Here is a 23,851-nt window from a genome sequence, read left to right as displayed (position 1 = left end):
AACATTTTGAGTTATTTTAGCTAATTAATCACATTACCACACACTTCTCACCACATAGTAAACCTGAGGCCTTTTGGTAGTCTAGAGCCCCAGGGTAGTTTCCAGATTTGCCTGGTTGATAATCCAGTCATGGGCGAGGCTCAGACTTTGAAACACAGTTACTGACTTTTAAACTGAAAAATACCTCAGCCACAGTTGATTTGACATAAACTGCAATTGGTATCAAAGTAAACTCCACGTTATTTTCGTTTTAAGGGAAATTGCCACTGTTGTTGTTTAGATTGGTGGGCTAAACGTAATCAATTATGTATTCATTTGTATATTTATTTGATCAAAAAAGACTGTTAAGCTTGGTTTCTGTGTTTGGCGGAAAGATGTGCGCGTTTCCCTCTGGACTGATTTCCTCTTCGCCAAAGCGGCGCGCGCGTTCACGCAGCAGAGCGCTTCCTCTTCCCGTGCTGGTGCCCGCCAGACAAGAACGATAGAAAATGGCGAGTCAGTGTAAAAGGCAGCAATGCACAATCGACAGGCGCGGCTTTCGGCAGGAACTTGACTCGTGGCGACATAAACTCATTCACTGTGTAGGTAAGGATAATGCCATTTACATACTGTACAATTGTACAGCTTGAATTTCGCCTCTGCATGGCCGTGATCGATGTAAATACCCATCTATTACTGGACTCACTCGGGGCATCTCCGAGCGACTTTTTTGTCCTCAACTGTTTCCTTCTCACGGCAGCCAGCCTGAGCAGTTAGTTCAGTGTTGCACTTTGTGTCAATGTTGCTTTACTTCTTGGGTTTCTGTACTATTTTTATTGTTCGTAAATCCCGAACCGTAGACTTTAGTTGTTTAGCAGTTACTAGCGTAACGCTTGTTAGTTTAAAGGGCACCGAGCTTGTTTTAGAGGGAGTGTCTCTCGTGGTTGCGTCGGCTAAAATACGCCGTTTGCTCAAATGCGCGTACCCGTGTGATGATACTGTATTTTGGATGGGGGAGGGCGACATATGCCCGTGGTGGATGTTTTCAGTTAACATTTAGCTCACTTGCCTCTCTCAAATCCTGCGTGCGCGCACACTACTGCATTGAGGAAGTGGCTGAGACCTCACTGCTGGGGGAGTTTCCATTTTCGACGACGTTACACTAATAAACTTCTCAAACGTTTGTTTCCCAGGCGCCTTTAGAAGAACTTATTAAAAGGGCATTGCTGATGTAGGATTTAAAGCTTGTGATATAATGTGTATTTGTGTAGGGGTGGGAGGTGCAGCTATGATGTAATTTTGTTGTAGTGTATCTAAAGCAGAAGCATTAGTGGGAGCTAGCAGAAATGAAACAACGACCACCCGCAGGTCAAAGTTTTCATTTATCCTGTGAAATATCTGAACATCTACTAGGCAAATGTGCACAGACATTGCAAATTCCCAAATGATGTATCCTACTCAAATTGTTGATACCCCTGACTTTTAAGCTAGCACCCCCACAAAGGCTGAAATTTGCAACTGGAGGTATTTGAGGTCCCAGAGGATACATTTTAAAGACTTTGATGATCCTCTAAGTTTGGTTTATCAACAAATACCTGAAAATTAAAACTAATGATATTCCCATTTGCTTAAGCTGCACTTTGTGTTCAGTGCCAATTAGCATATTAGTTAGTATGTTAGCTACCCGCCTAACATAAGCATCTTAGCACTGTGAGCATGTTAGCTAAAGGTGCAATGATACCAAAAACTCACGGTACGACTACGCTTCGATATAAAAGCCAGGATTCATTGAAATATTTTTCAAAAAAGCTCTATATCAATAGTGTGTATGGCATTTTTATTCATATGCAGGGTTTTTGTTTTTTTATTTTTTTTTTTTACCTTAAAGTACTTCTGCTTTCATTCTTTTATAAAATGAATTAAAAGTTCCCAGCCATGACCTAAGCATGTGCAAAAAATAATAATAATACTTTGCCTTTGGCAATGAATGATTGAACCATGTGTAATTTCAAATCAGAAACAGTGCAGCATTCAGTAGCAGTCCTCCATCAGGTGACCACATCCATGATCGGTTTATATACTGGCAGGCTAAACAGTCTCTGTTTGGTGGTCAGGTCAGCTGTGGTAGTTGAACTGTGGTGAAAAACATTTAAAGTGTATGCAAAACACTTCAGGTGTGCGGACAGTTTGGCCTCTCTCATGGTTACATCCATATTTCGAGCCTTGTTTGTAACAGCAGCAATACTGTGATGATTGTTGTTATTCTTCATGTTGAGCCCCCACTCCAAAACAGCAGATGTCAAAACTGCCACTATGTTGAGTCCAGTGTTTGATTCGACAACAGGCCACATCTGTCGGACAAAACTTTTCATATCCCATTTGCTTGTTGTAACATGAGCTGTGACTGTAATATAGCTCTGAGTAGCTTGTGAAGTCCTTCCATCTGTGGTTATTCAGATACATTCTGCTTCTTTGAGGCTTTTTGTCATTGTAGCTTTTGTCTCTTGGTACAGAGCTGCTACTACTGAGCGACTAAAGTGTGGCCTTTATGGAATTGTATACTTTGGCTCCCACAAACCTCTGAAATCCATCATTGTCAACCATCGAAAATGGCTCAAGTCTTTGACTATATGGTCATCAATACATCATGTTATTTCTTCAGCTCTCAGACTGTTATGTGGAAGCAGGGCTCCAAATGCTTCGATCAGACTATATTGTTGTTGTCTTCGTTGTTGTTGTTGTTGTTGTTGTTGTTGTTGTGATTTGAGCTTTTCTGGGTGGCGATGTGCCAAGCGGCTTCTCATGTTTGATGTGTTTCCTGTAGTGTTGTTGATCATTGTCCAGCAGTATTTGCAAATTGTTTTTGTCTGTCAGTGTCCTTTTCGCCATGGTCAGTACTTGAAATTTGAAAACTGAAATGCTGCCTCATATGAGCTCTAGAAGTCGATGGTGCATCCACAATCTTTTTTCTGTTATCAGCACGTTCATCCATAATTTTCTCATTGGTTTTATCTTTAGCAGTGCTTGGCTCATAGGCAAAGGATGACAGGAGTCTTCTTGACTCCCACGATTGTGCTCCCTGCTGTTCAAACAAAAAATATATAATTTTTGACAAGAAGATGGTGGTGTTACTAGCGGTGTTACTCCTCACGCATGGAAGGGAGACATAACCTGTCATTTGGTTCCGGCCCACGTAGTAATAGTAGTATGTAGTAATAGTAATGGTAGTTACATTGTAAACTAGTTGAAGTGGTGATAAAAGCTACATTTGTTGTTCTACAGGTATATGTGACAATAGACTTCACATTAGAAACAACATCAGTGCATGTCAACAGCAGCATATGGCTTGTGAATCGTACTGTTGAGATACATCGAAAACAAAAAATCAGACTAATCAATTCACCCTTTAACCTCTTTTGTTTACAAATGATTGGTCTGGATAAGTGTTAAAGGTATAATATGAAACTATTCTATATTAGAATGTGTAAAACAACTAGATCTATGCAATATATATTTTGCTGAGTTGCATACATTATCCCAAATGTTTCCGACAATATTCAAACTAAGAGAAATGTGTAATATTAGTCAAGGTAACAATGTGTTTGATTTTGTGGCTGTAAATGGCATCATGTTCCCTTTACCCCCTATTGTTGAGTGAGGAAGAAAGTCAGCAAATGTTCCTAAACGTAACATGAATAACATGTTATTACATTACCCTGTCATAAGCATTTCTGTTTTTAACAATGTTTTTTTTCTAAAACACTTGATTAATACAAAAAAATATTCCTTCATGGATAATATGAAGTTTTCTGTGATACATTTTAAAATCCCCCTTCAACTTCTGTTTTACATGTATCGATAGATGGCTGACATGCACATAAGCAGTTTTACACCATTTGTCAGCAAGGCTTGAAGAAGAGAGAGAGGCCATTTTTAAGTCCATGCCTTGCCAGCCTCCTTCTTGTGACTTGGTAACATAGCAACAGCCAATATGGACACTGCAACAATATGTACAGATTGATCATTTCAATGTGGAGCAGAGAGTTGCTTGGTGACCGTAATGTTTACTATCGAATTAGCTTGTAGTGTGTCTCTAAGAGGCCCTTTCAATATTATGCAGGACTGCCTGCTGTTGGCTGGATAGAAAAGATCTGCAAACTTGAATCATCAAGGCAAAAATCTGGATGCCTACAGACAGATTTATCAGGCCATGTTTTTAGTAAAGGTCTATGTAGGGACTTATGAAACCCGTTTAAATTTTTCCTCCAGACTCTGTTTTATTTATTTTTTCCCCCCAAGTCTGTTTTTTGCGTTTAAAATTTTCTTTATACTCTGTTCTATGATTTAACTACGTTTCTCATCAGAAAGTGGCTAGTCACATGGTGGATAAATAAACTTTCAACAATTCAGTAAGAAAATAGTCTAAATTTAATGAATGTCAATTGATTACATGTACACAGCATTGCACAATTTTTTTTATTAAAGGGACCTTGTGCAGGGCTGCACGGTGGCGCAGCAGGTAGTGCGTGTGCCTCACAGCAACAAGGTCGCTGGTTCGATTCCCGGGTCGGGCCTTTGTATTTTAAGTTTGCATGTTCTTCTCGTGCATGCGTGGGCTCTCCCCGGGTACCCCGGCTTCCTCCCACAGACCAAAAACATGCTCATTAGGTTAACTGATGACTCTAAATTGCCCCTAGGTGTGAGTGTGAGCGTGAATGTTTGTTGCCCTGTGATCGGCTGGTGACCGGCAAGGTGTACCCCGCCTCCCGTCCGCCGACAGCTGAGATAGGCTCCAGCCCCCCCGCGACCTCGAAAGAGATAAGCGGCATAGAAAATGGATAGATGGATGGACCTTGTGCAGGACAGCCTCCACATGAGCCTGCTCTCACATTTTGGGCAACGCTCCTCCATACTTGCAATGCTTGGCCAAAAGTGGATGTAGCTTTTTTTCCAGTAGAATATGTGACTCCATGCACACAGCCACAAAGTCATGAACAAACTCGTGTCTTACATCTGACGATGTGGTTGCACTTCTGAGAATATGTCGACGGGATGAGCTCTTGGTAGTTTGCTGCCTCTCTCTCAGAGGACCTCCTTGACTTTTGTGTGTGCATGTGTGTGACCCTCAAGACATTGCAGCATTTTTTTCTGTTCATTTGACTTAGGCACTGTGAAAAAAATGCTTGTAATGATAAGGAGAATCCAGATATTTGTAAATTCCATCCATGTTTTAGTGATATTGGGCATTGTGTTTTTTCTGCAATGTGGAAATCATCGGGCACTACGTGATATTTTATACAGTATTTTTTTTTTTTTACAATTTTAATGGCTTATGCATGCATGTATGCAGTGTGTCATGTCATGATTTTTGGCAGAATGTAAAACAACTTAAAACAGCATTTAAACTGCAAGACGCAAAAACTCATTTAAAACCCAGAGCACTACTACTGACGCAGTTGTTCTCAAAATGTCACATTTAATCAGTCTCACTGAAAATGGCTGCTGTGTATAGGTCTTATTGAAATGTGTAATGTATGCACAAGGCACGAACTATGTGTGCACAAAAATCTTGACATGACCTAAAGACGTAATTATGTGAAGTTTTGGGAAGTAGTAACACTAAAGCTGACATTATTTTCTATTAAGTTGTCTAATGTTATGTGTGATAAAAATGTTTGTTTTTTTATGGCTGGATAGTCAGTCATAGACCAGTTTATCAGAGTTTAGGTTCAGATTTAAGTATGATGTTTTAGGTGTCATATCTTAATGACCATCACATTCTTTGTTGTAATAATGGGCTATAACTGCACAGATGATCGTTGGCACCACCTATTTTAAGTATTCATAGTGTGGACTGTCAGTTTTTCTGATGTGCACTTATCCAGGACAAAGTTTTTGCAGGTAAGAGGCCACAATACTAGGTATCTTAGTTGCTCTTCATTGAAAAGAAAATGGAGAGAGAATAATAGCTTTCTGACTAGTGGTTAGTTCCAGACCCAGGACTGCTCAGTCAGTCAGTTCTCCCTTTATGATTGACAAATGTCCCTTGTGTTTGGGCTATAATTGTAAAGCTGCAGAGTACATGACAACAGCATCAGTCTGCTGGCTGCAGAATGGCATATTCTGTCCATGACAACAAGGACACACTTTTGTTTGGCTTTTTGGTGGAGAGGGCTGCACGCCACCACCACCCTGCTGACGCTGAAATGGACATTTTGTCTTTGTGTGTTTCATGTGCGCAGTAAAGCTGCAGGGCAGAGACAAGGGCAATTGTCCCATAGAACAGCAGCAACAATTGTCTGTATGTTTGCCTATACATGTGTTCACGGTCAATCAGCCCCCAGATGCAAACTGTGTGGTTGAAAATGTGTGTTTTGTCTGGATTTGGGAAAATTTGGAATGGAACAGCACCAGCTAACATTTGAAAATGCCTGGTATGTCAGTTTTTCTTGCTTGCATTTGGCATGTACGTGAATAGGATTAAGGGTTTTCTCAAACAAACAAACAAATATTGACATCAAGCAGATTGTCTTGTTTATAATTTAAACTTTAGCATGGCCCATTTTCTGCTCCAGAATCCTGCCTCTGATGGGCTTTTGGCCTACATTTTCCTAATTTGCAAAAGGAGCTGGCTGACATTTTCTAACATTTTACAAAACATGACCAACAGCTTTAATGGTTTCATACAAAATGCACTGTCTTTGACTGTCTATGTGGATGCTTGTGTGTACATGTGCATGCATATACCTTTTTTTTTTTTTTTTTTTTTTTTTTTTTTTTAATTTTCTGCATATTTGCTTAAAATCATGGCTGTCTCATATTTGGTATTCAAAGTTATGTTTTGTGCAGCATTACACCATTTGACTGTCAGTTTGCGTCATATCATGTTAAGTATTCATGCAGGGCTTTTTTCCGCTATAGCTGTTGCTCAAAGCTGCCACCTCATTGCCCACTGTAAAGCCTGATCCAACTACTGTATATTGGTTGTAATGAACACAATGTGTAGGAGCCAATGACATTTCAAGCACTTCTTTGCTCATGCCCATGTAATGTCTAAGCTTGTCTGTTGACCTAGACTGTGTTCCTTTTTTGTGGATGGCATAGCAGGCAACAGTAAATGCTTCTTAGATGGCTAGGCATTAGGGATGGTCTCTATGTGATGGCCTGACTTGGGATGAAAATAGTCACGTACTGTAGCTCGACTAATTTGTGCAACTTTCTCATCTCTGCACTCATCCTCAGCCCCCAGCCCCCAGCCCCATCTTACATCTTCATACAGCATTGCTCATGATATCAGTGGCCCTTTTCATACAAAATTGCACTCTCATGAGCAACCAGTCCAAACAGCGCTGATTTTAAAACATGATGCAGTCTGTAAAGATAAAAGAATGTATTGATGGCCAGTCCCACTAGTATTTCCAAAGGCTACAGCCAGAGATGGCAGATTTAACAAGGTTTATTTTGGCTGCACACTGATTTGAGCTCAGGGAAGCTCCTGTTCTGTGAGCTCGTGGTCACTCCCTCTGAGATAGCATGTGTACAGTAGTTACAGTGGGGGATGGGCTGAGTGGGGTTGATGCAGCACTGTGCACCCTCAGCACTAGAGCAGCAGAGGATGGGGCATCCAATGGAAAGAGCATTGCAATTCCATGCTGAGTCTAAATGTTTGCATTTGCATTTTATCAACATTTTTAATATGACAGTCATAGAATAAATGGTTTCAGGATTTAAATTTGGGTGACTGGTTGTAGCAGAAATGGACATAGAAGGAACTCCTGTCCTTGTCCCTACTTATATTGTTGTGAATTGTATACACATCTGGAAAAACATTTGTGGTCACCATCTGGTGAAAAAATTCAACCTGTTTTATGAATGTCACTTGTTAGTTAGTTTACATGTGCAACATAGCAGAAACGTGGGTGGCATTACCTCTTGTGGCCAAGTTCTCCATATGTGTTAAAGTATTTTCGAATCATTGACTTTTGCCACTTCACCTCCTTCTCAATGTAGTATCCTCCTACCTACCAGTATGGTGTTGAATTCCTTAACGCCACAATAGTTGCGGGCAATATCAACAGTCATACATATATATTCAAGCATGAACACTGGAAAATTAGGTTGCATAATTATGAATGTAAAATTAGAATTTATGAGGATGTTTTGAATCACCATTTATGTCAGTTTCATTTGTGTCAGAATTTTGAATTTAACACATTGCACATTGCCATATATTTCCATTGCCCAGCAGTTCACAGTGAGGTACCACATAGGTTAAGGTTAGGAGGTTAAGATGATCCTATATCTGTGGGATTTCACATGCCAGTTGTTTCCTCTTTTCTTGTCTCTGATTGGCTAGGGATGTAGTAGGTCAGAGGAAGGCTTAAAGGGAATTCATGGTTCTCCATTGTCATAAAATTTATCATCTGCCAAAGTTCATGAGGGCCCATGCACAGCTGAAAATTCTACACAACTGCGTTGACTGTGCATGAAAGAAAACTATACTATATGTTCTGGAGTATATTCCCCATCCTTGGTCCTATTCCTCTTAAGCGGCCATATGCGTTTTTTCTTTTTTGGTCAGTCAGCCAAAATATAATAAGTGAAGTAGATCTTCTTCTTGCCATTACATTTTCTAGTGCTCTTATGTCTTGTATGTATAGATTATTTTCATTGTCGACTATCAATCAACTGGTCTACAAAATATCTTGAAATGGTAAAAAATGTTGATCCCAAAGCCCTGTTGTTTTTTCACAACCCAAAGATATTCAGTTTTCTGTCATAGAGGAATAAAGAAATCAGAAAATATTACCTTGTTAGAAGTTGAAATAATTAAATGATTAATCGACTATCAAAATTGTTGACGGCTAATCAATTCTACAGAAACATGTGAGCCTCTGCAGACGGCAGCTGTCTCTCTGTCCTAAAATATAATCAAAGCTGAAGGTAAATTGGGCAGAGTTGTTCCATGAAAGGACCTCCTAGAAGGTTTCATTGTCAAAGTTTGTGGCTGATGCTTTACTTCATTTGTCATCTCATATAATTTATCAAGTTCCAATGCAAACAATGCTGATCACCCGTTTGCAGAAGTTAAAATTTGCTTGTATTTCTCCTCTTTTTGTAATTGGTTTTGCTGTTGCTCTAAATCTTAACTAGTACTGAATCATTGTACATTGCAGCCCTAATGGACACCTTAAATAACCAAATGTATCCATTAAGGTCCTCACAGAGTCTTCAGTTTTACAAATGCCTGGCCTCAAAAGTAATTCAGTTGCCCCGAATTTGGAAGGTCTCCAGTTCATTTGATCAGATTTTATGTTGTCATTTGTTCTTTTGGGTTGGTTATAGCATCATCTGATGTTTTAATGGTGTCCAAAAACAAACCTAACCTAAATTTAAATTTAAATTTATGCTTTCTAAAAATCTCTTTTGAGCAAGAGGAATTTCTCTCCTTTTGACAGGTTTGCTGCATATGGAAGCATGTTTGAAAGCTAGCCTGATGCCCCTGTGTACAGCAGGTTTCTCAGGTTCATAAACATAATCACATAGTTTTGATGTTTTAGTTTATCTGTAGCTAAGATAGAGAAGGTATGCATCTGCATAGGTGTGTATCTGGCTGAATATCTCTCTCCCATAAACATGTCCTAATAGTGGTCCCCTAGTCATAGTAGAGTTATGGGAAAAATATACACCATTATTGTATGAATTTATAGAAAACTTAATTGAACTGTACATATTCATTAATACTGCACTTTAAAGGCATACAAGTTATGATTTGGTTTCGACATTTTTGTACTGTGTAAAGTAATGATCTAATAACTGCGTTAATAATAATAAGTATGGCGCTACAGTGGGTGTGATGTCAGCTTCAGGGATGTTCAACAAACAAAACCATACTTCTTTTATTATTATTATTATTATTATTATTATTATTATTATTATTATTATTATTATGCCCCTTCATGTTTGGAAAAAGTAACTCTATTTTCAACAATAATTTGTAGTTTGTAGCTAAAAAGTTTCTGCTCTCATCCCCAGAACAAAGGTGATTTAATTTTTCGTTTCAGCATACTTCTGTGAGAATAAAGCTGTGCTTTCACTCAGCAATAAGTTGCCCTGAGGCAAGCCACAGTATGTATTTGGAGTAAACAAAAAAGCAAGCCAACAAGAGCTTGAAATAGCAAAATGAGGAGAATGAATCATCATTCTCATCATATAGAGCTCGATGAATGACACTAATGACTGACTCTCTCTTACATTAAAAAAAAAAAAAAATCTGCAAAAAAGATTGCGCTAATAATTCTGGATAAAAGACTGAATCATCTAATGAGGCTCAGTGACATGTTGTCAATGCAATTAGGCCCATAGCTGTATTTCTCCCCCTCCCATTTTTGCAATGGACAAAGATTGTCAGACTCATTAACCTTATATCTTTGTCCTGACTGTCTTTTCATTAGTCCTTGCTAAGTTTTAATGTAATTAGGTGTTAAGCCCGGTGGCACAAAATTCTGGGCTGCTTTTCTCTTTTCCTTTTTCCCATTATGACTTTGTACCTCTGCACCCTGCGCTTATTGTTGTATCTGAAGGCTGATCACTGTACTTCAAACCAGATGTGTGCAGTAGCAGTTCAGTGGTGGCCTTATTCCTTTCTCCAACACAATAAATGGCTGAACGTTCCTTAAACAGGAAATGTACCTTAAAAGCTGAGCATGAATGTGTTATTTCTGCATCCAAAAGTGCGTAAATATGCCAAATACAGTGAAGTGTGGGCCACTCAATACAGTGACATGTCCGTGTTCTCATTCTGTTCATTGTGCATTTTGATTGTGGCAATTATGCACAGCTATTGTACACTCATTTATTTTGTAGATCTTGCATGACAGCTATATATGCTATCAATATTTTATTCACTGCACATGTAGGCAACTAGCTCTTTTAAATTTAAGTTGCTGCTCCCAAAATGGTTTTGTTTTAAAGAGGGCTTTTCATCAGCCACTACACCACACTATGCTCTGTCAGTAGGAACGTGTTAATATTGCCTCAAAGTCATGGTTTAGAGTATGACACATTTTTAAATGCCCTAAACTGAATTCCTGAAGAGTAGTTTGATGTCATGGCGCTGCTCTGTCAAACGAAAGTGGATGACCTACTTTTCTCCCCCTGCCTCTGAAATATTTCAGAAATAGGATTGGATAGCTCCAGCTGAAGTCCTGTGCACTAACCCAGAAACAGACTCACGCTGCAGCTATAGGCTATAGGCATGGCTGTGTTTCACCACTTGCCACCCCTCTCCCCCCTCTTCATGTTTGGTTGTTGAAAAGTGGGTGGGAATTTGTAGGGAAGCAGAGCGAGGGCATTTTAACAGATGACAGCTTTTATTGAATTCACTGTGAGTTTAGGAAGAGAGTGGATGCTAAGAGCTGCTAATTTTCTCACTTGTTATCTGTGGAGACACACTGTAAGTAGGCCTTTACTGTGATTTGTAGTTTGATGACCCATTTCAATACATTTGGCTAATTTAACTTGCTATTTTCTTACAGGCCTAAATATTTTAAATTTTCAGGCATAGCACTGTAGCATTGTTTTAACTGTCTGTTATGTTTTTGTGTGTGTTTGTGTGTGAGTGCGTGTCAGAATGCTTTGCTTGTTGACGTTTTGGTGTCTAGCACATTTGAAATAGTGCACTCTCTCATTTAAGATCCAGTTCAGTAGACAGATGTTACCTCTGACCTCTTTAGCGCTTGATTTAATGCATGTAGTGGTTTTGGATTGGTTATATTGAGCCTGCGGCAGCAAGCAGACATTGCATATTGTGTTAATGCACTGTTAAGCAAAGTCCTCTGCAGCATAATGTGCTATATCTTACAAATAGCTAGGACTGTAGGATACTACCATCTCATCGGTAATGCATTTAAGATATTTCCTTGACATCTATATGTGATGATGGGCATTTTGCTGCCACAGCCTGCATTCCACAGTTAGTGGATTATGAAGATTTGTTTTTTGTTGACTAGCTGATCTACAACATTGTATGGGATACTTTGACGCTGGCAGTCTTGTTTCTGGCTGTTTCTTTTTAATGCTACAACATGCAGTCACTCCCAACTCTGTAGGTGCTGTAGTTGCTTGGCAACAGGAGGAAGGAGTGCATGTATTTACTGTCGAAGTAAAAACCCAGGATGAAAGCTGATAATGTGTTTTAACAGAAGCATATGGTTGCTTACAGGGGTTGTCAAGATGAAATAGACAGGCAAAGACAAGCGTGGGTGAATGGAAAAGATATTATCACATGAAATGTCAGTGATGAACAGTAGATCATATTTTTAGCAATTTTTCTTTCTTGAGTACAACAAATTAATTTGGTTCCTTGTGCAGATATGGTTGTTTTAAACTGTGATTTTTTTCTTCTCATTTTGAGTTCTACTGCTGTTTCAACATCAAACCTTAATTAGGGTTAATTTAAAAAAAAAAAAAAAGTGAAGTCAAAATGCATATGTTCAGTTTGCTTTGTATACCATTGACAACTGCACATGATTCATTTACTTTAATTTCTTTCCTCAGGTTTTGAGAGCATTCTTGAAGGTCTGTTTGGTCCAGAGCTGGTAGAAGACCTAAAATTATTTAAGGGTAAGAATCTCAGACTATTTCCATTATCATAATAGTGGCCATGATCATACAAATGTATGAATGACATGAATGACAACTTTGTGGTTTGAGCATAATCTGTTATCTGCTCATTATGACAATGCTGCTGCATTGTACCATCTGGTACCCCTCTACATTCACTCTACCAGACAGCCTCTCTGGCTGCAGAAGAGACGATGCCTTGTGTTCCTACAAAGTTGGTGTTTTGGATGGCATGGGGCCAGTGTAAAACTCTACAGTGTCCTACAGAAATTTTTACAATGCATGATGTTAGTGAGACAATAGTGGTCATTATTTGGATTTTCGTCACATTTCCAGTAAGAGGACTGTCAAAGTCTCAGTAGACTTTTTACAATCACAGCTGGGGGCAAAGGCTGCTGAAAATTAAGTTGAATTGAATCAATCTAATCCTGATTCGATCAGTTTTACTAAAACAAATCAAAACACTTTCATTATGGTTTCCCATTCTTTTCATTCCAACATATTTTTCTTCATGATTTGTTCTGTGAAAAATATTAGATTCAAACTGAATATAGCACACTGTGGGTTTCACACAGAGCCATTTTTGTGAAGTATCCTACATGTGGCTAGCATGTATCCTACATGCGGTTGTTCTGTTGGTGATAATGCAGAAATAGACAGAATAAAGACAAAGTATAAAGAGTACTATATGCAAGCCAACTAGGCACCGGAGGAACTTTGATTATTTCTGTCATTGCTGATTTTATTTTTCTATGATGTTATTTTGTCAATTTTGTTTAAAAAACCATTTGGTTAAGAAATGAATCGATAACTATGTATTAATTGTTGAAGTTCAGTAAGTAGGTATTCAGTAAGTAAAAATGAGAGGTGAGATTTGGAGCACACAGTTAAAATAAGAGCTTTTAATAAGGTGCAGCAGCTTAACTTTCGACATAAAGCATGTCACCATTAGACTAACAAGGGGCAGTGGTGGAGTAAATATTTCAGATACCTGCACCCAGCTAACAGCAATCTCTCATAGCATTAAAGGTCCCTGGGTATTGCTTACATTGAGCCAATGTCACAGTATAATCTCAAATCATGGACCAGCCTTTACGCCAATATTCTGGGGTATTGGATAAGATTTGTTCATCCACTACAGGAGTGGACACTGTAAACAAATTGTTTACAGCTACTGGATTTATACACTGCATGCACAATTATGGTTTACACAATTACACCATATGGATAAAATGATTACATTAATTAATTTGCTTCCCGTGAATGGTGTGTAATGATGTTTTCCTAAAAAGCTTGTTGGTTCATTTGATATTTTTATCATTTATATTTGTATATGTCATCTGTTTTGTATGGATAGACCTTGAGCCTACTGCAGTGTCTGACTGGTCATTCGATGAAAACTGTCTATTCTGCTGTTTGAGACGAGACAAAGTAAAGGTAAGATTTCTGTTTTTCTCAGTTTCTTTCTTAACATTTGGATGGTGTCTCATTCATTCAGCTGTAAAACTAAAAGGGAAAAATATAAGTAACTTCCTTAATGAACAACTTAACTTTGTATGTTCAGTATATATGTATCATTTATAACAGGACTTAACAGTTTTGTCATTTGACAGGAACACTTAATTGGCTTAAGTGACGAGGGGCTTGAAGATACACCTAAACCTCTCCTGGTTAAAGATCAGACCGCAATCAGCAGACTAGAGAAGCAAGCCGAGGAATTTCTCAATGCAGTCCTCTGCAGAAAAGGTGAGTGTCGATGTCTTATTGATAGAGTCGGCCTAGTGCATCAGTATTTTGCATTGTTATGATGCGAATGTGCTCAGTGCAAAAAAAAAAAAAAGATGGCGGATGTCAACCACCGCCTAGTATGTAAATGTAAGTGCAAATGTTTACCGAAGATCACTAGCCCCTTTTACATAGCCGGCTCAAAGTGGGAATGTTTTGCTGTTATTCAGCCTTGCAGGTCTGTATAAAACATACTAATCAATGTCTGTGCAAAAAGGGCGAGCCGGCAGGGCAGGACACGAAGCTTGTTAGGTTACACGGGCACTGCTTTTTATGATGGTGTCTTTCAAATTACATACTTATTCCACATATTTGTTTTTCGCGCCTGAATAGAGGGTGAGAGATACACACACACACACACACACACACACACACACACACACACACACACACACACACACACACACACGCGCGCACACTTAACCTCCATATTTTCTTTCCTTTCAGATGTGCCAAATTTCTCGGACCCACACATTCCTGTAGTGGCTCGAGAGATCCTTCAGAGAATGATCCGACAATTTGCTGCCGAATATACCTCAAAAACCAGCCCCCCTCAGGACAGTTGCTCAGATTCTCAGCCTCTCTCTGACCAAAGCCTGCCGACCCCACCCTTGCTCTCAGGGGCTCCTCCTTCTACCAGCCCTGCTGACACAGTGGCTGGGCCTGCACACAACCAGAACCCCGTCCTTAGCAAGCTCCTCATGGCCGACCAGGATGCTCCTCTTGACCTTACCATCAAGAAGCCCCTGGCTGTGCCTTGTGACCAAGGTGTGAACATAAACCACGGTAACAGAGCAACTTATTCAGGACTGAAGTGGTGCACTGGTGATAGGCCACACTGCACTTAATGTTGAATCTAAGTTGAGTTTTTCCATGCCCTTTTCAAACAGATGGCGTTCTTGACTTATCTATCAAAAAGAATCGCTACAGCAGCGGCCTGCCTGTCCGTAGTCCCTACCTTTCTCCAGCCACATCCACCCACAAAGGGTAAGACAAGCTCCTTTCTCTTTGTGTTATTAGTGTCCAGTCCTTAAGCAGTAATGTTTTTGAGGATATGTTAGATTGTGGTTTGGGATGACCACAAAATGAATTAGATTTAACAGATAACAAATGTTATCTGGGTCAAGTGCAGTGCCATCAATGCACAGGTATCAGCTGAGCCCTGAAATTTGAGTCCTGAAACTGGAGATTGCTCAGCCAGTTGGTGGCTCGATGAAAATGAACAGTAACAAATGGGGTTGTGCTAACAGGAAACATGACAAAGGGTTTTACCAGCTGTAACAGAGGGAAATCTTCCATATGCCTCTGCTGTTTGACTCTGCTTTTAAACCTAATTCCATCATGTCCTTGTGGATGCAGTTTGTATCATGCGCAATTCAAAATTAATTACCCTGCATACTTACAGTTGACTGGGCAGCATCTTTTATTATTGTAGCTTAAAAGGATTTAGTTAGCATGGCCTCGTTTTTGGTTTCTGTTCATTATCTTCTCGCACAGCACCGGCTGGCTTGATGCTGATGATTTACTACAGGACCTGTAGCCTTGCTAATACTCTTAAATCTTGCAACACCTTTGTCAAAAAATCTCCATAAAGTGCTGTGACAGATTCCAGGATAAATTTGAGAAACTGCTCCTTAAGGACTGAAGCCCCACACAAGTGCAATAGAGGGTTTATTTATTAATTTTAGTCTTAAGAGACTCAAGAGATTCTCAGTGATGAAGAAAAATAGTAGTTTAAAGTAATTCTTTCAGATTTGCATGCCATGTTCCTCTCTGTCATGTAAGCATTGCTTGTATGTCTGTCTGTGCTGGTAACACGAGTAGTTTTCATATAATACACTCTTCCAGTAAACAAGATGCCATCTTTTTCTGTAGACCGTAGCCACTGATACAAAGTAGTAGAAAATATACACATCTTTTAACTGTCATTCACTCAAATCATTGTTTTCAATTTTAATCATCTTCTCTGTAGACAAATTACAGTTTATTTCATTCTCAAGTAAATCAGACATTTCAGACAATATCTTTATCGAGACTAATATTATTTTATTTTGTTGTTCAGTTCTGTTTTGTTTTCCTTGATAGCAAAGCCTCTTTTTACTGTTGTACTCATCTGGACTTGAATGTGTCTATAATGAAAACTTTATTTGGACTAATTAAGCACCAGCGGCTTTGCATCCTCCACTTATGCTGCTTTGAGAGCTGATGGGATCTAAAAGTGATGGTCATTCCTAGCAGAATAAAGCTGCCTCTGATTTTCATTGTACTTCTACAGCATGCACATTGTTGTGTAAAAATGGATAGCATCTATGACTAGCATCTATATGGTCTGTAGAGTAATAACTTTAGAAAATTCCAATAAGCAATTTAGATTATTAGAATATTACATTATTATTATTATTGTTGTTGTTGTTATTATTATTATTATTATTATTATTATTATTATTACTTTTTCATTAAAAGATATTGATGCAAGGATCTTAGCTTAGAAAAAAGCCCTTTGACTCCGAAGCAATGTCTATACAATGACTGCTCTAGAGATTAACTGATAAATTTGGAAAGAAAAGCACTCTCCCCTTTCATTTAAAACATTTTCCCCCCTTTTATGATCACACATCAGTGATTCTGTTAGCTTTGGTACACACAACAACCCTCTGCTGGCTTACTCTTTTATTGCTGTGCTTGTTCAGTGGTAACGTCACACACAAAATGTCAAGAGCTTTATTTGCATTAGTCGTTTTGTATGGCATAGTTATTGTGCCCTGCTTAACAGCTACATGCCATGCTGCCTTCCTGCAATGACAAGTAATCCCACCTTCTGGCTAAGCCTTTTGAGCCACAGGAAGACCTTTATGTACTCCAATAAATGCCTTTTTCTTTGCTTTTACTTTCATTGTTTCTTTGCCCTTTCTTTTCTTTTTGTTTCACATTTTTTATGTTGATGCAAATTTTGTGAACAGCCATCACAGCAAGCAAATAAAAAAATGTCAAACTTGAGCCTTTTTTGTTCTTAAAAGTCACACACACTACCATACAGTCAATTATTCTAAAAGATAGTGATGTTACCAAAGCAAGGTCATATAATAAAGGAGTGGCCAACATCCTCCCCTCCCCAACCCATCCTCCTTTAGAAAAGAAAAAAAAGGCACTGTGCAAGCTCTGCTTACACCCAATTTCCTTCCATCCAATCAGGCGATCCTTGAGAGCGGACGGACAAGTCGGGCTGTTTATGAGGAGCCTACAGGATGGGAGGAGGAGGGAGAATATCGGCCACTCCATCCGTTATAAGCCTTCCTCGTCTCTTGCATACTCGCTGCACATCAAAGAGGAGGCCGATCTGGAGAGCGACCCAGAGTCACCTCTCAGCCATAACCAGGGCTCCAGACCCACTGACCTTTTCAGAAATGGATCTGCTTCCCGGAATTCCAAAACCCATTTTGGGGCCCTCGTCAAGCTCAAAACCAACAGTGAGGCTACTGAGCGCCTTAAAGACATACCCAGGTTGTTGGAAGCTGCCGGACTTTTGACAAAGTCACTTGCCTATGAGAAAGGAAACCTCCAGGAGGCATGCAGAGACCGCAGCCTCTCCCTTTCTCAGTCACCATCTTTCGACCTCAAGATTCCCCAGGTGCGGGTTTTGTCCACAGGAACAGACCAATCTTGGGATTCCCTGTCCACCGAGTATTCAGGTTCGCTTTGTGAGAACGGTGTGGGAAAGGCACTTTGTTCCATTCTACCCAGGCAGATCCAGAAAAAGAGCAGTGGAGGGCTTAGTAGCTCAGGTTTGGAGAAGGAATACTGGCCTTACGACACTGACCGCCAAGCCTTGGGGGTGAACTGCCCTCTGGATTCAGAGTCAGACCTAGGTAACAAGCAGCCAAGGAAGAAGCGCGGGCGATATCGACAGTACAACACGGAGCTGCTCGAAGAAGCTATTTTGGTGGTGATGGGTGGAAAAATGAGTGTGTCTAAAGCCCAGTCGATCTATGGCATTCCACACAGCACCCTGGAATACAAAGTAAAAGAACGAATGGGGACCTTGAAACATCCCCCCAAAAAGAAGCTGAAGCTGATGAACCAGATAGAGGAACAGGATGTTTCAAGGTCCCCAAAGAGGAAAGAATTCCAAAACTCCCAGCACATAGTTTCTGAGAAAAATGAGAGTCCATCTGAAGAGAATGGGAATGATCTCCATGATGGAAACCTCTCCTCAAATGAGTGATGTAACTGTAAAGTACTAATGATGTACTTTTTGATCAGACAGATGATGCATTTGCAAGACAGTGGTAGTAGCTGACTTGTTCTTCCATAAAACTTTACTGGTAAGTAAGGTTTTAAGTAAGTAAGTATCGAAATACCCATATTTAGTACTAGCTTATTTAACTTTACCTCTCACTTTTGCTCAGTAATAGACAATTATGTCTGTGTATGACCCTATCTGAAACACTCCAGGTGTCCCCCTGCCCCACATAATATGCCCAGAAGGTGTACTTGCTATTTGTTAAGAATTTGAATATACCACAGTATATTGTTTATTCCTTTAGCTTTATTTATATAGGTTATGTCTTGAAAATTATCACTCCTGGCTCTATAACTGTTTTCTGAACACATAGACCCAAATTGAATCATTTCTAAGGAAGTGGCGCCCCTCAGTGTCTTTTCTCAGTACTGTTCAATGCCCTTAACCCATTATTGGTAAGTGTTTATGGATGACAAAGTCTGTCACTGTTTTGCAAATGCACTTCTATGACTGAAATAGATGGTGGAGATGTTCAGAAAAACCAGTATGTCCAAACACTATGATCCAAAACATTTATTTATTATTCTAGTCTGGTGGAACAGCACGGTGTGTTTTTACTTTCCCCTTGAATGCAAATTAAGCTTAGCTTCCCAAACATGACAAGATTTTGCCACCTACATTTTTTTCTTTATTTTTTGTTGTATTAGATTTTCTTCATTGCCTTCACTGCACTCAGGACAATTTCAGATTGGGATGCAGCACTTGTCAGTCAGTAAAACATCTATCAGATAACGGATAACAGTACACACAAAAATATACCTCAGCTACAGATATGCTTAAGATATCATTGCCTCATGTAATTTGCCTCTAACAGGGAAGGATAGTACACCCAAATACCCTTTTGAGGTAACATTTCAGGATGTCTTACTGACAAGTATGTGTGTCCCTCCCTAATTCTTCACAACCTACCACAATAAGTTATGAGTAGCATTTCAGTGCCAGTGTAAGCCTTCAGAGCATTTCATTTCTCTGTGATTTAGGGCTCGTCTTTTTCAGATTTCAGGTATTATCTCTGGGATGTCTTTCTCTAAGACTATGAGAAAGGCAGAATTTCTCTTTGGATCATAAAAATAATGCAAAAACATAGTATTTCTGTACATATGTAAAACATTATACATATAAATGCATACATACACATCTTGCTTGCCCACGGCACATAAAGAATTGTCTCGTCAGGTCAATTAACAACACTCACCTGGTTTGTGAGAAGATAATCTATCGTAGTGACCTAATTGTTCACAGTCTCACAGTCACAAATGGTGCACTAGCTTATCTCTAAATCCTGACCCTCTAACACACATTGAGGTATTTTTGAAAATGTTTACTTCAGGTAAACAAAATAAAACCAGTCCTGTGTTCATGTGAGTCTAAATAAAATCTAGGTGCAGAATTGTAATTGTAATTTTTAAAAGTCATTGTTTTATAAAAAACAGAACTTTATCAAGCAATATTAGTAGATGGAGTCTAGAGTACTGTCTGACTGTGCTAGCTTGCTAACATTTGCTCGCTAGCCAAGTTAGCAAACTTGTTAGCTACTGTTACAATCATGCCTCAATCCACACTTACCTATTTCTCAAGTTACTAAGGCAAAAATTCAAGGAAAGTATGTTTCTCATCCCAGTGGAGTGGAAAAGTGATGATTATATCATCTCGGGCTGCATTGAATTTGAGAACCCACTTAGATTTGATTAACTTTGGTTAACGTTTGTGCAGTAACAGACAAACGTAGACTTCTATGATTTTATTTTTAGTAATTGTGGGGATCATAGCTGATAGTTCAGTTCCTTTTTTTGTCATTGTAAAAAAAAAGTGACATCATTTCTTAAAAACCAATTCCGCTACTAGTAACAAAAGGTTGGTTCATGGTGCTGTTATTTTAATAAGTTTGAAGACTTCAAAAGAAAGCGTGTTCTCTGTTTCCATTACATACCATTTTCATTGAATTTTTGCCTGATGGACTCTGCAGAGGGGAACACCATGTTACTCTGCCTTGTCCATTATTATGCTCTATCAGGACACCTCATTGTGCATTATCACTTATACCTCAGGACATTCCAGAATATGGGATCATGGCCCATTATTCTTTATCAGGTTGATACACATCTCTAGCAAATCTTGCAGCCTTTTAGATGAATACAATGTTGCTTAGATGAACGTGGATGTTTTGATTTAAAAAATGATTCCTCAACTGCAAGCATTTAACTCAGATTGTAAACATTTTAAAGTCAGAGTTGGTTCAGAAGTAAAATATAGTTCAGGGACTTGCACACGTATACTGTATTTAATAACACTCTAACAAAATTATAACTTTATGTTAGATGGTAATCTTATGGACTAATTTGTCTCTTATTCTCAGCCACTAATTGCTCTAAATGCAGGTATTCTTTAGTTATTTTTTTAATATGGTTTGCATTTCCTCTCACTTTAAGATAAAAACCTTCATTATTTGTAACAGATTAACCACTTTGAATTGCATATAATTTTTATACATATTCACAAAATGTCTGAATAACTCGGTTGAAAAAAATTCAACAAAGCAGTTGCTTCTAACACATATGTACGATTGAGTAAAAGCCTGTTGCTGATTCGCTAACGTTAATTTAATTATTCTTGCATTGACAATCATCCAGCATTACTCAAAACTCCCACTTAATGTTCTCATTCAAAGTGTTTAATGCATTTTAATTAATACATTAAAGACTTACCAGCGCTTTGGGTTTACTTACAGGTAAAACATGTATTTGCTCTCCTTGTTGTGTATTGTAGCAAATCTAATGGTCAACTACCTCATCTGTAAAACCCGTATCACAGTCTACTGTTCTCATAGCTGTTTCATGTAGCAATTTCTCATGTACACAAAACACAGTTTATTGTAAAATTCTATGAGTAAAGGTGAATCGCTTATAGAGAGAGCTGTCATTAAGTTGGTAAAGACAGTAGAAAAATCTGTCAAAGTTAAATGTAAATATTTCAGTCTATCTTTGTAGTTAATTGCACCATGATCTACTTAATGTTTTCTGTTTGGTGTGGGGATGCAGCAGCTTCTTATTTGGACAGTTGTGACAAAAACATTTTTGATGATCTCCTGGTTTGGAGAAACCTCTTTGTTCCTAAAGTGGGGGAAGAGTTTACCTCCCTACCTACCTACTCAAACTGATGATTATTTTAGATTTATTTTGATAATGCAGTATTTATTAATCAATATTTATTAATTAATGGTTTCATCATCACTTAAGTAACCATGAATGTAAATGGCTTTAATGCAACAAAACAGTACTCACATAAGTTTATAGGCTTAAGTAGATAATGCTTAAAAGATATATTTAACTTCTTACATGATAGATGTGTGGGATAACATTTAAGATTGTCCCTCTTTATTCTGACACAAGTTGGGTATCTTTTGCTTGATAAATACAATGTATGAAGACAAAGGTCTTTACACAACTGCAAATTGTGTGGCTCTTCACATAACTAAAGAGTATCCATGTCCATTAAAAAAAGTATATACAGATTTTGTATATTTGATTTAACATTTATAATGTACAAAGGAATGACACTGGGTATATTTTGCATGATTGGACTAAATCATATGTGTCAGTGGGAAGTTAGTTGTATTTAGTGAAGTTTATCTTTGAGGATGTTTTGTTGAAAATACTGGCGTGTTGGTGTGTTTACCGTCAAGTCAACAATGTATCAAGTAGACTAAATGTGAACCTGAGATATCGCTAAACCAGTTCCAGTCTGGTTAATGGCTCGTTGAAGATGTATGATAAAATCCCCCATACAGTAGCTCATAATTGCCAGATTATTTGTGTCCCTAATGTACAATATATGGACATCGCAGATGACTTAACACATCCATGTTTGTGTGCTTGTGAAATTTTGTGGTTTGCATCTGATTGTTAGATTAGTTATTTTATTCCTCTGGAAGAAAAAGGCATGTACTTTGTGTCAGTTCTTTACTGCAATGCTAAGTGAAAGTGAAACCCTCAGGGATTGAAACACCTACCACTCCTTATTCAGGTACTCCTCTATACTCCCTGGAGCAAGCAGGGATGTGAAGTTAATGAGCTTAGCAAAAAAAAAACAAAAAACAAAAAACGTCAGGTTCCAGTTACAGCAAATGTTATTTTTTTAGTCTCTAAAATTTATTTTTTAATCTCTAAAAGTTACACTTGAGATATTTTGGCATGATATACAAAACATGATGTGTTTGGAGCCAAAAAACCTTAGTACATCTTTTTACAGTTTTATTATTTACACTATGTTACACTATGAATGTCAATACGACCTCAGTGCAGGTAAGATATTGACCAATGGTATTAAATTAACATGTTCCTCTCTTATACCGTGCCTCAAACAGCCCATATTTAATTTAATTAACTGTTCAATGTAAGATCCTAAGAACAGCATGTCTGAAGATTTCAACAAAAAGTCCTAAGACTCCTCTCACTTACAGTACATGCATTCACCTGAAAGGTTGTATTGTAACCTTTGTGGTTTAACGCTGAATTCTGTAATGTTTTGTTTATTAACTGTCCTGTCCATGCATGTAGTGGAGTAAACAAACACTAAAACAAAGTTGATACTGGTTTAAAAAAAAAAAAAAATCCACATTCAAGTTACCTACTTGATCCATGCCACATAGCTCGAAACTAATATTGAGTTGAAGCTACAGAGCAAGCCTAATACTAGATATTCCTCCCTCTTTTCTATTGGTCAAAGGTGGCAACATGTGAAAAGTGACAGATTTCAGCTTTACTATGTCCACATGAAACCGTTACCAGCATGGCATTTGGCAATGCAGTATTGTTTTAGTTTAATTAAAACATAATTTTGCAATGTAGTCATCTGGTTTGAACAAGTTACACAGAACATCATTTTTTTTTGTTTCTACATATTCATCTTACAGTTGCCGGCGCCTCTTGCTCTGCAGTACACACTGTGTGCAAAGCTATATCTCTTTTTCATTACACTACATAGCCTTGTGACACATCACCTCAGGAATCCAGATGTGGTTTAATTTGTATGTTCATTTTCATGTTAAAAAGACCACAGTGTAGCTTGAGAATGACTTTTTACAATGAAAATGCTCTTTTCAGAGTTATAAGATAAATATTTTTTTTGGCGTAATGTGATGGTATAAATGCTCCAAAGGTATTG

The 23,851-nt window shown here is 38.4% G+C and overlaps 1 protein-coding gene across 3 annotated transcripts in view; it reads left to right on the top strand.

Moving 5' to 3' along the window:
* Positions 1 to 470: 470 nt before the first annotated feature.
* The window catches only part of LOC139340901 (ligand-dependent corepressor), a 30,820-nt gene continuing 7,439 nt past the window's right edge, over positions 471 to 23,851 (top strand). The window contains exons 1-7 of one of the 3 annotated variants that reach the window (XM_070977023.1): positions 471 to 585; positions 12,538 to 12,603; positions 13,961 to 14,040; positions 14,217 to 14,349; positions 14,836 to 15,156; positions 15,279 to 15,375; positions 17,581 to 23,283. In XM_070977023.1, the coding sequence (XP_070833124.1) occupies positions 489 to 585; positions 12,538 to 12,603; positions 13,961 to 14,040; positions 14,217 to 14,349; positions 14,836 to 15,156; positions 15,279 to 15,375; positions 17,581 to 18,610 (1,824 nt within the window). In that variant the 5' untranslated portion in view covers positions 471 to 488 and the 3' untranslated portion in view covers positions 18,611 to 23,283. Of the gene's footprint in view, positions 586 to 12,537; positions 12,604 to 13,960; positions 14,041 to 14,216; positions 14,350 to 14,835; positions 15,175 to 15,278; positions 15,376 to 17,580; positions 23,284 to 23,851 lie in introns of those variants that run through there. The other 2 variants (XM_070977021.1, XM_070977022.1) reach the window with 2 other exon arrangements.

This window comes from Chaetodon trifascialis, chromosome 13 (assembly GCF_039877785.1).
Source record: "Chaetodon trifascialis isolate fChaTrf1 chromosome 13, fChaTrf1.hap1, whole genome shotgun sequence".
Lineage (NCBI taxonomy): Eukaryota > Metazoa > Chordata > Actinopteri > Chaetodontiformes > Chaetodontidae > Chaetodon > Chaetodon trifascialis.
Note: the sequence above shows the minus strand (reverse complement) of the source record. Positions and strands in the feature narration are given on the sequence as shown.